Source organism: Malania oleifera, chromosome 9 (genome assembly GCF_029873635.1).
Source record: "Malania oleifera isolate guangnan ecotype guangnan chromosome 9, ASM2987363v1, whole genome shotgun sequence".
NCBI classification, from domain to species: domain Eukaryota; kingdom Viridiplantae; phylum Streptophyta; class Magnoliopsida; order Santalales; family Ximeniaceae; genus Malania; species Malania oleifera.
In genome coordinates, this window is record NC_080425.1 from 42,765,965 (window position 1) to 42,780,798 (window position 14,834).

Below are 14,834 nucleotides of genomic sequence, written 5' to 3' on the forward strand. Positions count from 1 at the left end.
CCCCCAAACCCTCCTACTTGAGGTATTCACCAACCAAGTGAACAAAAATGGGGACAACGGGCCACTTTACCTAAGCCCCTGAGTAGCACTCTAACATTTCCCTAGTTAACTAACAATAACTCACAAATTGGTGGTACATATGATAGGTCTCCAAGCTAATTAGTTAACTCATATATACCCATACCATTCCCGAAGTTCATCCAATAACAAACGTCATCACATGCAAACTCACTAGCAACAACACACTCATCCTCCAACCCACCTCCCGATTGCCTTTTCTCCCTATACTTGTTGACCCTCATTCGAATCCTTCTTTTGACGATTAGCATCCACCTATGCCACTGCTCGATAGAAATAATCCTTCTTGCCCCTACCCTTATCATGGTTAATTCCATATCTCTACTCTTTCCCCCAATGCTCCAAGTTTAACGTCAACATCATCCTCACAAACACAAGCCTTCAAATACCTACCATATCAATAGAACGCGAGGGATGTTCATTAGACAATCACTCGCCATGTTCACATTTCTCACCAAGCAAAATATCATCCAAAATTACCAGATCTACTAAAGCCATTACTGTCTTTACCAAAACCACCATATCAAAACCCACAGATCCATTATCCCTTGTTAGCTAAGAATATGAAGCCAACTCATTTGACTGCAAAGTAACGCCTTTAGGAAGATCAGATTTGCCCTTTGTCTGCAAATCTTGAGGAGCCACCCTCTATTAGAGAGACTAGATCTTTTAATCATCTCATGATTTTGATTCAAGGCCTAACTCATATTTTTAGCCCAAGTATTAAGGGACATAAAGGGTTGTATGTACTCAGGCATGTATTCTACAGGCTTACTAAAGCCTGGTTATTCATATCTAAGTCTTTTTTAATACCCAAAATTTAGTCCAAATGCAACATCATACCTGATCCAACCCATTCCAAGCCCGCACCATTCCCTTGGACTCACATGCCCCTTTTTTTGCAATGCTAAGCCAATCCCCTCCATCTTCTTCATAGTCATTTTCCATAGAAACCCGAATCGCCTTTAGAAAGATCATATTCCCCCTCAAACACTGAAGATTATCGGCAGATGATGCATGAACAAGAGTCATGAACAGCATCACACCCCTACATCAATTGCAGATCTGGATCTTTTCTGCCATTACGGTCTCAAATTTCCACGGAGTTGTCGAAATTTCATCTTTTCATCAACTTCAAAATCGAAATGACGTTCAATTTCTATCAAAATCTCTACAAATCATCCGAAATTTATCAAATTTTTGAAATTTTGGCAAAATTTGACAAAATTTTAACTATAGAATGAATTTCCTTGCATTTCAAACGTGAGATTTACAGGCAAAGTGAAAATTTTCTCTCATCTTATTTTTTCATTGAAATAAAAGAAAATTACAAGGGCTTTTAATTATATGAAAATTTAAACTTGCAATAACATTTTATTTAACTGTTCATGTCAAAATTATCTTTATTTATATAATAAATAATATTTATTTGATTTATGAATTTCATTTATGATAACCCAATAGGTTTAATACATATTCATAATTTTTTTTTTCAATAAAAAAAGAAATTCATTGATAGAATAAGGATGTACAAATAGAAGAATAAGAGATCTCCTTTTGAAATTTTTGGTTCCTCTAAAAAAGTATTGAGGGAAAATCCAAAAATACTATAAATGGCCCAAAATAATCAGCATGCCCTATCAATTCAACAAGGAAAGCCAATCACACTGTATCTAAAAAGCAACCCCCCTGAAGTTCCCATTACCCACACACCAAAGAGAAGCCAAATAGTGAATCTTCTCCCAAACCAACAAAAATGACAACATCTTCCCCAAGAAAATATGCGTGTTTCGTTCAATCTACAGACCCCAAAATACAGCAAATAGGGAAGAATTCTATAACTCTTCACGAATATGTTACAAATATGTTTAATACACATTATATTACAACTATTCAACCACATGCACAATATAGATGTATTTAATTTGTAATATATTAGTCTTAAAACTTACATTATTATGTCTATTAACCATTTCTAGAGCTTTATAAAAGAGTTCCATGCATTACTACTAATGTCCATAGCTTTTTCAAATCAAAATTGACAATGAAATCGAAACTTCCATCAAAATTTCGTACTTTTGGCGCTTCAAAATTTTTAAAATCGAAAGTTAAGAACTTGCCTGCCATCACCAACCTACTTGCTTTGTAATCAAGCTTTGCACCATACTCCATGGCTGAGCCCACCTTTACGAAAATCATTTTCCATAGCCAATGCACGATATTGCTGCACAAACCCTCACCCCCCATCTCCTTTAGCCCCATCAAAAACAAAAACAAAATCTTTTACCTTCTCATCCTAACCCTAACTTCAAAAAAGTTTCCCCCCTACATTGACCAAATCACCAATACATGTTGCTACCAATCCACATGCTACCTTCCCAATCTTCCAAATATTGACATCTTCCCCTTCGGGAATCATTTCACTAATGACAAAGATAACCTGTCCATCGATTTTGGACAATCTCCCTCATCAATTTTGACTCAAGTTAAGCTCAAGCATGAATAAATACTCATCCTTTCCCACTCTATCCAAGTCTCTAATTGAAATGATCTTCTACAATCCCCTTCATGGTCTAAAGTCACCTTAGCAAAAGACATTCTATTCCAAAAGCACAAACGAGCATAGGGAGGAGGGAGATAAGAAAATCACGAGTAATGGATTTCATGCTTGTTTTTCATATTACTAGTTTTTTATAGGAATTGGTATTTAAAGAAGTTTACATGTCATCCTATTATTGAAGGAGTGGCTTGGTGCCCTATATTGGTGTTCAATTGGAGTGGTTGGAGCGGCCTTTTGAAGATTAGGTTAAGATAGTAGTGTTTGACATGGAGAGAGAGAGAACAGCAAGACTCCATGGGTTTAATTTTGTTTTCTACCAGCATCGCAACAGTGTGGTTAGCATCGCTACAGTGTGGTTAGTCCGGAACTAATGAAAGTGTTTCACGATTCTATGCTAATGGAGTGATTCCCAAGACTACGAACTCCACCTTCATTACTTTAGTACTAAGAAGGATCATTCAATTAGGATTTACGAATTTCAGCCTATTAGTTTGGTAATGAGTGTAAATAAGATTATTGCAAAAGTTCTTGTTGATAGACTTAAAGAAGAGGTCAAGGATAAGATATCTTGTTCCAAGTTTGCTTTTGTTTGGAGGTAGGCAAATTTTTTATCCTTTTCTTGTGCAAAATGAGGTAATTGAAGAAGCTAAAGTTAGTAAGAATAAAGGTTTTAAGAAGGCACATAGAGTGAATTGGAGCTTTTTAGTTAGAAAGGGTTTTGACGCAAAAGGTTATTTTTCAACTACTTTTTCAATGATTATTAATGGGGAACAAAGAAGTGGTTTTCCACTTCCTTGATAAGGGGGGAGGGGGGGGGGGAGGATTCCTTCCTCTCCCCTTTACTACTTTTATTTTGGCCACAAATGTTTTGACTAGGATAATTCAAAGGCCAATTGATAAAGGGTTTATTATGGTCGCGGATTTGTTGGTTTTTGAGGTGGCCTCTTGGCTTAAGGGTAATTTGGATAAGTTTGGTTTAGGAGCTCTTAATTTGAGTATAGAGACAATTTCTAGTTTCTTGGCTTGTGGGTTGTGGGGGGTAAGGATTTCAACTTACTTCCTATAGGTGGTAATCCTCACTCAGTGAGATTTTGGGTGGAAGGGTGCCCTTTTTTCCCTTGGGAGTTTGCACTACTTAACCCAACCTTGCCTTTCATCAATCCTGCTTTATTTTCTTTCTCTGTCTAAGATTCTAGTTCTAGTTAATAAATTGGAGACAATTATGAGGGATTTTCTATGTTCAGGAGTGGAGAAGAGGAGAGATCATCTTGTCAATTGGGAGACTGTTAGGAGGTTTAAAGAGTGAGGGAGGGCTTGGGTCAATCTTGCTAACTTAGTACCTACAAACATTGGTCTAGCTAGGTAACTGGCTATGGTGTTCCCCATTAGAAAGCAATACACTTTAGCATGAAGTAATCAAAAGCAAATTTGGCCCACAAGCAAATTCGTGGGATGCTAATATAGAGTACATGTGACTTGTGAAAGCTTATGGAAATTCACTTCACAGGTATTTACCCTTTTGCTTCCTTGTACTAAATTTAAAGTGGGAGATGGTGGTAAGATTCATTTTTGGGAGGATTTTTGGCTTGAAGAACAATGATTTTCAATTGCCTTTCCTTCACTATTTCGTCTCTCTATCTATCATAATGCACATGTTTCTTCCTTTTTTTTAGTGTGTTTACTAATCTTGTTTCTTGAGGTGTCATTAACATAGAGATCTTATTGACTAGGACACAGAGGACCTTTTTTCTTTGCATTTGTTGTTGGATTCCTTTCATTATTCCTATTGCAAGGATGTCAACATTTGGACCTTGGAAGCTTCTTTTGTTTTCTCTTCTTGCATTCTTCTACAATTCTTTTATTTGCATCTAACTCGGTCCTTTTCATTTTTTCCTTCGCTAATCATTCACGAAAACCTATGTTTCAAGGCTTTTGTGTGGATGGCCCATTCTTAATAGAATTAAGAGTCGCCAACAATCTGCTACAGACCAGAAGGTTGTATAGAGCTCTGTATCCTAACATCTGCGTGATGTATTATGCTAGTCATAAGGTGCATGCTCTGCTTTCCTTCATTGTCTCCATGGCAAGGACTTTGTTGAACAAACCTTTTGGTCTCTTAGGAGAGTGTTGAATGAGCCCAAGCTCTTTGGAGATTTCCTGTTAACCAATTTTAGAGCATTTGGGACACATAAGGATGCAAGGGCATTATACTGCTGTGCAGTTTTGTCTGTCTTGTGAAAGCTCTGGCCAGGGAGGAAGCTCACATTTTTCATAATCAGATTTTGCCTACTGATTTGATTTGGGATCATATTGTGTTTTGTGCTTCAGTGCGGGTACATTCTTCAAGCTGCATTGGAAATGTGGGTTTTCCTGATAACCCGTGTGATTGGCTCCTGTAGTTAGCTTGATACTGTTGTCTTTTTCTTCTTTGTTATTGTAATTTCTTGCTTTTCTGTTTCTGTTGGAAGAAGAGTTCTTGCTCACCTTGTGAATTTTTGCTACTTCTAACATAGCTTATTTTTCTATAAAAAAAAATATAATAACTAAAAAAGGCCAAAGCAGAAGATCAAAAGTAAAAGAAGATGAACTTTGGAAACATTTCTATGGAGCTACTTATAGAGGAGATAAAACATGCTGGTTAGTAGGCAGGAGGAGGTTTGTTTAGGGAAGAAAATGAGAGCAGAATGGGTATCGAAAGAGAGTTGTGAAGGAAGATATCACTTGGCATCAGAAATCTAGGCCTCTTTGGCTCAAAAAAGGGTGATAAAAAACACACGATTCTTTCATAAAGCTATAATGCTCATAGGAGATTTTTTTTCTTGTTTTTTCTCTTGTTTTCTTTTGGTTTTTCTGCTTCGAGGATCTCTTGTCCTCTCCTAGGTTGAAATTCTCTATTTTCTCTATCTTAATATATTTTTTCTCAATTAAAAAATATAAATCTTTGAAGATCAAAGGGAAAGGAAGGAAAACATATGCAGCTTCTACAAAAGATTGCACTCTGAAAAGAAAAGAGGCTCTCCTCAAATAGTTATACAATTAAGGGGAGTTTGAGGAAAGTTTTAACACAATTTTAATTGCTTCGATCCCTAAGAAAAATGAGGTGAGTAAGAAGAAGACAAACAGAGTGATGAGGCCCCTTCAAAATATCCTTATTGAAGGGAAACAGATTCTTGATGAGGTGGTTGACTCCTAAGTTTGAAGGCGAGGTAGAGGAATGATCTCCAAGCTTGACAAGGAAAAGGTTAATGACCATGCAAGCTGGAATTCATCCTTTCTATGTTAGGGAAGATGGGTTTCAGTGAAAAATGGTGTTCTGGGATTAAAAAATACATCCCATCCAAATTTCTCAATTCTCATCAATAGTAGCCCAATTGGATTTGTGCAATCCTTGAGGGGATTCAGGCCACCACTATGTCCTTTGTTGTTCTTCCTGGTCATGGAAGCTCTTAGCAAGACGCTAACAAGGGCCTTGGAGGTTGATCTCTTTCAAGGTTTCAATGTTGGGTGAGAATAGGGATATGTTGGTGTCCCATTTATTATTTGCACACAATATTATCACTTCTTATGGAGTAGACAAGGAAAAATCCTAAATTTGAGATGTGTGCCACTGTGCCTTATACTTTGAAGCACTTTCAGGCCTTAAAAAGTTAATTTAATCAAGAGTGAGATTATTCCAGTTAGTGAAAGGGTAGGTGGTTGCTTCTTGGCAGAGAATTACTAAAGAAACTTCTTTCAGAATACTTGAGGCTGCCATTGGGAGCCAAATTTAAGGAAAAGTTCTTGTGAAATCTCATCTTTGAGAAGTTTAGAGGAAGCTACCACATTGGGAGAGACAGCACTAGTCAAATAGGAAAGGCTCACCCACATATAGAGCACACTGTCAAACCTCCCAGCCTACTAGGTGTCCCTCTTCCCCATTCCTTTTTGGTAACTAGGAGGTTGGAAGGAATATTGAAAAGATCCCATAGGGGCAGTGTGAATGAGGGAGAGAGGGCTTCAAATACCATGACATAAATTGGGAAGTTGTTAAAAAAATCCATTGATCAAGCAGGTTTCGGGGCCAAGGATCTAATTTTTTTTTTCATTAGAGCTCTTCTTGGAAAGTGGACTTGCTGCTTCGCAGAGGACAAAGAAAAACTATGAAAAAAACTTACTGGACTAAACTAAGAGTGTGGCCCAATGACTACTTGGGAAAGAAGAGAACCACTCAGAATTGTGTGTGAAAATGAGTAAGGCTTGGAAGATGTGTTCCATTGTATGAATTTTATTCTACGTAGTGGAGAGAGGGTTCATCTTTTGCAGGATAGGTGGTCGGGGGGTGGTCAACCTTTAAAATCAATTCTTTTGGATGTCTTCATGATGGCATAGCTTTGGTGTCATCTTATTTTTACAGCATCAGTAGTGAACCCTTTTGGAATGTTTTGAAAGGTAGGCATGCAATTGGGAGCTGGAGCTTTTCTCAAACTTTCTTTTGATTCCTTTACGAATATGATTTTATAGCTCAAGCAGGAGATAAGAGTCCACTGGAGGCTGAAAAGTGGAGGCAGATTTTCTTCCCTATTTTTTGCTTTTTTTTTTTTTTTTTTTTTTTCATAGAAGATTCAAGGTTCTCAAACTATAAAAAAGATTTTTAGAGTGCAGAGGAGTGGGAAGCAGCAGCATCTCTCTTGGAGAATAATGTAGAAAACAATTAGCCCAAGCAAGGTCACTTTCCTCACATGGGAAGTAAGGACAGAGATTTTTAGTTTCTGATAACTTCAGAAAAAAGCTAGGATTTTGACAAATAGATGCTAGCTTTGCAAGTACTTGGAGCTCGTCTGGCATATCTTTATCCATTGGTGGACTAAATGTTGTGGAATGCATCTCTGATTATGATGGTCCAGCATTGTGTTTCGGCAGAGACAATTTCTAAAGAGCTTAGGGCCAGAGCAAATATCAAGATCAACAAAGAAAATAAAATAAATAAATAATGAAAATAAAAGCAGTCAGCCTTATCCCTGCTTCCACTTTTTGGTACAAGTTAAGGCTTGGAGAGAAAGAAATTTGAAGAGTCTTCGAAGGGAGAGAGTTATCTAGTACAACACTCTTTGATTGATGGCAATAGTCTTAGTTTTTCTTCTTTTCTTTTTTTTGTTCTGGTATGGCATAGTTCTTACAGAGAACACAGACGGCATCATAAATTTTATTATTTTTGTCTTGTATATAATTTGACACACATGGTTGGCACCCCCCCCTAGGTGCCCCTTGGTGTACACTTTCTTAACTTAACAAAGAAAAATATTCAATTAACTTTAACTAGCACATATAGGTTTTATATATGTCCATCTGTACTACTAAGTATATGTTCAATACATACAAAACAATTAAGCACTGATATTGATCAACCACCTTTAAGTAAATTTTGTGCAACATGCTCAAGTAATTTTATTAAATTTGAACTTTACCATATGTATGCTTGAAAAATTGAGGCATTTTCAATAATAAAACTCAATAAATTCCTAAAATTTTTAAACAATAACTTAATGGTTATAACATATTAATTTTGAGATATATATATGTATGTATCTATATGTATGTGCTTTAGAGACATAGTAAAAACATTTTACAAGAATGTGATTAGAAGTACTTTATGTTTAATAAAAGGGATTACAGGTTTTATTCTTTTAGAATTTTTTTTTTTTTTTTTTTTTTTTTTTTTAAAGAATGTTCGTTAAATTTGACTTGGTATGGATATAGGGTTAATTTTTGAAATTTACATATGCACATATTATACATGGTAAGCCATGGTTTGGATTACAGAGAATCTTTGTCAAATGCAATTAACTCAGCTATGCCTGGGTATCCAGATGAAAATAGAGCGCCAAATCATGAAAACATAATCGAAAAATTACAACTCTTGCCAGTGCAATAAAAATGAAAGAATTAATACACTAGCACTACAACAACCTGCAACTGAGTCATATTAACTCAAAGCATTGCAAGACATCAACTGAGACAACCCCAGTCTCCACCAATCTAAAAAGAAGAATGCACAGAAGATTGTTTGCAGCATTCAGCGTGCAGGAATTGAAGAGAACATGCAAAATTCAATTGCAACCTGAGATTTCATCTAAGGAAATTTTTGAAGCCAAGTCAGTTGATTAAACTACAAAATTAAAAGGGATTAGAAGTCAATACGAAAAGGCCAACATCTTCAACCCATTGAATATCCTATCCTCCGCTTTACTATAGTAAAGGGAAGAGAAGGCAATTTTCAGTCTGCATTTTTCCTCCTTGTTCCTATATCCAATTTTCCGCTGTATGTTTAAAATTAAAATAAAATTTTCAACTCATGGCTAATTAGTAAACTGATGTTTCCTTAAAAAATTACCATAATTCCTCCATTGTCTCCATAACTCTCCCATTATATCCCTACAGAGAGTAAAGTTTAGGGCTGTGGAACACATGCATGCACTCGCACATAGTGTGTGCCCACAGCTAGCTAGTATTGCATAAACAATATGCAAAGGGGACAGAAATACCTTGACATTCCAATTTTTATCAACCAGAAGATTTGGTGACTTCAAATCACGATGAACAATTGTTGGTATACTGCTGTGCAAACAATTCATACCCTTCGCCTGCACAATAAAGTTTGTTTCAAAATAGGAATATAGAAGTACATAAATGAATACTAAACTAAAAATTTAATTTTGGCATTGACTAAATCATACCACATCAAGAGCCATTTTTATTCTGCGCTTTTCATCAATTTGACAATGAGGGCGATGAAGAATCCGGTATAAGCTTCCTCTGGAGGGCAAAAACATGAAAACTAAATAAATGAAACCAAAATAATAAAAATAAAAATATAGAAGAAACTCATCCCACTCTACTTGGTATTTGTAAAGAAATGCAAATGAAACCAAAATAATAAAAATAATATTTTATAGAAGGAACTCCAACCCACCCTACTTGGTATATGAAAAGAAAAGACAAGCATGTGCACATACACACACATAGTACAAAGCATCTTTGTACTATTTATAGCCAGTGAAAGGGGATCAAGAAAAATAACCAAAATGAATGATTACCATTCTAGTAAATAATGTTCACTAATGTTTCTATCCTGCAAACAATTCTTTAATCTCAAAATCTCAAGTAACTGCAAATGAAAATATTTAAAAAACAAAGGCACCAAAAAAAACAATAGTCACAATCTCATAGGTCCAGATATCACTCATTTTTGAATTCCCTAGCACTCCGTGCTGTTTTCCCTCCTGGCTGAGAGGGAGAGCAGGGGAGGTTTTGTGAGTGAGGCAACTTTTGGAGGATTCACTCTCTCAATAACCTTCAAAGAACGGGATTCAGCTTGGCCAATAGATTTTTTTTGTGTTTTTTTTCTTTTTTTTTTTTAGGGGAGGGGGGGGTTGCAAAGACGATGATGAAATTGTCATCCACTTACAGCGCCACTGCCCCCGGATCAGAATTTTTTGAAATCTGACCACAGCTCTTTTGGGACTGCGCTGTGCCACTGCTAAATCTGTGGGAAAGGAAATCTAGGCTTGGAAGGGTATTTCTACAAATATAGAAAGGAGAAAAGCCCTGTCTTCGATTCCTCTTACTATCTTCTGAAGTGTGAAGAATATAGAAAGGAGAAAAGCCCCGTCTTCGATTCCTCTCACTATCTTCTGGAGTGTGTGGAGAGAAAGAAATGCAAGAACTTTTGAAGGGACATCAACCTCTCCCACAATCCTCAAGGATAGATGGCTCACTACTCTTTCAAGCTGGTTCAGTGGGTAGTACATGCTGGAAACACATCTAATTTTGATATCTTGGATACACTGTTGCACAGTTAATCCATCTTTTTGTTCTTCCATTTTTTCCCCCATTTTTTGCAGCACCCCTTTGGTGCCCTTTTAATTTCACTGATTTTTTTTTTTTAAGTCCTATCCATAAAGAAACTTCTGATCAGTAGTAGAATCAAATCAGAATTCATCAAGCACAAAATAATTAAACGAATTGATTGCCAACACAGTTTGGATTCTGATTCAAAAAACTACAAATAAAATTGATTAGACTAGTGGGCATCTCATACAGCTGAGTTATTAAAATCATGATCCGGATCATAGGATCGTACGATTCTACGATCCAGATTCACCCAAATGATCCAAGTCACAACCAAAATCAGAATCAAGTAGAATCATAGTTGAATCATAAAAAATTAGTAGAATCGTAGAATTGGAATCATAGAATCATAAGTAGAATCCTATAGATCCTATTTTGTTATCTGGATTGGGACTTTTTTCCCTTATTGGGCTTCAATAATGTGGCCCAATACATGTTTTTGTTCGCCCAAAGGCCCCAAAAGGTTTATGTTTCCAATGTCTTCTAAAACTGGGGCAAAATAACTCCCAGCCTCCCATCAATGAACAGATCCAGCAGAATCTGCACCTGACTTCCCTGGAGTTCGACACCTCAGTCCTCTACTCATTGAAATTCAGCAGCCCAGCACCCGAATTTCTGTCCTGTTTGAAAACCAGAGAGCCCTCCATCTGGTGACTGGTGTTTGATTAGCAGCAGCTAGCAGTCTTGCTGTTTGATCAACAGTTCTTTGGTGTTCAACAACCAGAGTTCTAGGTGTTCAATAAGAACTCAGTCCTCAGTCCTCTTCCTTCTTTGGCGTTCAACAAGAACACGTCAGTCCTCTTCAACACAGAGTTCTTGTTTGATCAGCAGCAGCCAAGAAAAGAGCCAAGCCAGCAGGCCAAGCAGAGCTACAGAGGTATGGTTTGAAACAGATTTGCTTCTTGAAAAGACTCAATAGTGAGCACTGTTTTTCTCCTCCTCCTTTTCTTGCTCTTCTTCTTTTCCTTCTTTTTATTGTTTGAGCTTTTTATTGTATTTTTAACTTCTTACACTTTCTAAGTTACTAACCAATTTTTTAGTCTTAAAACTTGTCAAAAAGTTCCACGTATACAAGTTTTTAATATTTATTTTACATTGAAAGTAGAATCTTACAATTCTCGATCTGATTCTACAATTTGATCCTGCAGACCCCTCCAACGATCCCACTTAGAATCCCGATTCTAACAACCTTGCTCCCAATGTGGAAGACAAGATTGGGAGATGGGAAGGGTCCTGCACATTGTGTGGTTAAAGTAAATTTTGATGGACTTATTTTTTCACACGCAGATTGTGGGGGGAGCATGGTGCTAATCAGGGATTATGAAAACAGTATGTCTTGCAGATTGCTTTAGGAGAGTGGATTATGTTATGGAAGCTAGGAAAGCAATGTCATTTGCAATAGAGATGGTGTTCTAATATACATTTGAAGGGGAATCAAAGACCATTATTGACATACTACATGATGTCAATTTAGCTTCTATGGAAGGGAGCTAAATCATAGAAGATATTGTTTTTACCTATAACATAGCTTTAGTGCTGGTGATTTAAAATTTTCTTCATCGAGAATGTAATTGCGTTGCCCGTAGACTAGCTTCTTATGCTATTGAAAATTCTGAGCCTTTTTTTAGCTTGGATTGAATTTTCCACGTAGATTTGTTGTAAGAAGAAGATTGTAATCATTTGCGATATTAATCATCAAGGGGCATTTGACGTTGAACTTTTATAAAGTTAAAGAGTTACTGAGGCAGGAATATGTCAATGACAGTTCTTATAGTGCTAAACAACTAATCCATAAAAAGCTTCATTGGAAGCACAAAGCCTTGGATATCTAAAAAATTTCCACCCTAATTCTTGGTTTCGGATCCCTTTGCAAGGGGTTCAATAACACATCAAAGTACAATTTAAAATAAATTTAAAAGAAAAAATAAAGTTGAAGACTAAATACACAAGCATTTACTAAATATTTAAAAAATTACAATGCCAAATCAAATCAGGCTGTTTTCTTTGGTCATGCTATAAATCACAATTAAAGGACGAAAAACAACAGACATACCTGGGAAGAAATTCGGTGATGATTGATAGGTTTGGAGGGCGTGTCACAGCACCCATAAAAAGAACAACATTAGGATGACGCAATCGACGCATTATGCGGACCTATATTATTCAAAACAAATACAAAAAATTATGCAGAGTCAAATATTTGGAATTCCTAGAAATTCCAGCTAACCCCATCATAAGCCTTTTCAAAATCCATTTTAAATATAACCCACTTCTTATTCCTCCTAATAACATCCTCAACTACTTCAGGAGTCACCAAAATAGCATCCACAATCTGTCTTCCCCATTGAAAGCGCTATGGACCAAGAACTAGTATCTCCTATCACTATACTCAACCTGAAGCAAGCATTTCTGCAGCAATTTTGGACACACTTATAACTAGACTGATAGATCAAAAATCAGCAACTGTTGAAGCCCAATCTTTCTTAGGCACTTTCTATCAAAAAAATATATATATTTGGAATTCCTAAAAATTTACATCCCTAATTACTTGTACAAGGATTCCATTTCTCTCAAGTTCCATTTGGTTGCTGGCCATGAAGAAAAAGAAATTTAAGTTTTTTTTTTTTTTTTTTTTTTTTTTTTTTTGATAAAAACAATGTGAGATTGTGTACACTCACTATATTTTCATGAAGTTCATTTGAAGGACACATCAATTTTTGCCAAGAAAAATTTTAAAAAAAAAATAGAAAATTTGCAAAGCAGGGAGGGTAGAGATTATGGGAAGAAAACTCACACACAACCCACTACCCCCCTACCCCCACCACCACCAGCAACACTTTCTGTCCTTGGCACAAATGACAATATCAACACTACAACTATCAAGAATATTCATAAATTTTCCACCTTGAATATCGGTGATATATCCCATGAAAGAACCAGTAAGAAAAACAGGCATTGAATGGCTACCTCAAATAACTGTACAAGGCAATATATGGTAGAATTTTCATTTTGTCAGGGACAAAATGGTTTATATATGATTGCAATTTTGTAAATGTCTTTTCCTCTCATTCCTTCACAACCAAACAATTATTCCTAGATGCACATATCAAAGCCAAAGTTATTGCTTACTTCTCTTCTGAACTCGGCCAAAGCAGCACCAGAGAAATCCTGGTCCAAGAATTTCTTTACGGCAACTTCCTGTGGTTCAAGAACAATCACCAGCGAGAAGATTAGAGATTACATTTAACTTCTTGTGGTTCAAGAACAACCACCAGCTAGAAGATTTGAGATTACATTTTTGTTTAAGGTTAGCATAAGGTTTAAACATAAATAACTACAAAAGGATTGCCTTTATTGAAACAATGCATAATATCAAAGAAAAATGTATGGAAATTAATCCACAAAGGATACATTCAAAATGACTTGAGAAAAATTATTATTTGTTATGTTACCACTTTACCTAAAATGTTAAGTTTTTAGGTAGTAGGCCAACAATGTATATCAAGCTTTACCACTCCCCCGCACATGCAAAGATAATTACAGGGAATATATGAAGACCTCCTAGTAACCAGCTCAAATACTATATTAGAATACCACTTCACCTAAAAACTTAAGATACTAGGTTGTGACCAACAATGTATATCAAGCTTTAACAGTATTATACATAAATGGATTTTCTTAAAGTAAGTTCAACAAAAACCTCTGCCAAACCTATGCATCGTACACGAGCCCTCTTATAACCTATGAAGCACAATCATACCACTTCACTGACATGCCCGTGTGAGACATGTGTCAAGACGTAGACATACGCAAAACACATCTCCTTGTCCATGCATGTGGGAACAAAAATACATACATATATATATATATATATAGCTTCAACACATGTCCAACACACATACTCATCATCAACATGGCTAATACAGCTTTGAGCCTTTGAGACATATGGAGAACTTTACAAATTGTTCAAATGACCAAGGTCTTCTTGTAAAATGAAGAATGTTAGCTTTAAAATGCTAAAACTTCAGAGGAAAAGAGCTTCTTTGCAAGTTTCTGCACTATTCAGCAAAATGCAACAGAGGGCTTATCCCACTTTCCAGGAAGGCTTCTGCACAAATCTTACACTCATCTTGAACAACGGCTGCAACGTGTAAGTTGACTATGTGCTTTCTATACTCTAAGCTTTGAAGGTTGATTTTACTGTTAACATTGCCTTGCTAATTTTCACATAGTTTTTTTTCTTTATCTTTTTTTGTGGATAGAAAAAGAAATTCATTAATGCATAGGAGACAGAATTACATAGAAAGGA

At 36.2% G+C, this 14,834-nt stretch overlaps 1 protein-coding gene across 2 annotated transcripts in view; it reads right to left on the reverse strand.

Moving 5' to 3' along the window:
- LOC131164630 (serine/threonine-protein kinase EDR1) overlaps nucleotides 1-14,834 on the reverse strand; it is a 46,248-nt gene that overhangs the window by 15,800 nt on the left and 15,614 nt on the right. For both annotated transcript variants that reach the window (XM_058121962.1, XM_058121963.1), the window contains 4 exons: nucleotides 13,655-13,723; nucleotides 12,579-12,679; nucleotides 9,352-9,430; nucleotides 9,160-9,258 (listed from right to left, as the gene is read on the reverse strand). In XM_058121962.1, the coding sequence (XP_057977945.1) occupies nucleotides 9,160-9,258; nucleotides 9,352-9,430; nucleotides 12,579-12,679; nucleotides 13,655-13,723 (348 nt within the window). The remainder of the gene's footprint in view (nucleotides 1-9,159; nucleotides 9,259-9,351; nucleotides 9,431-12,578; nucleotides 12,680-13,654; nucleotides 13,724-14,834) is intronic.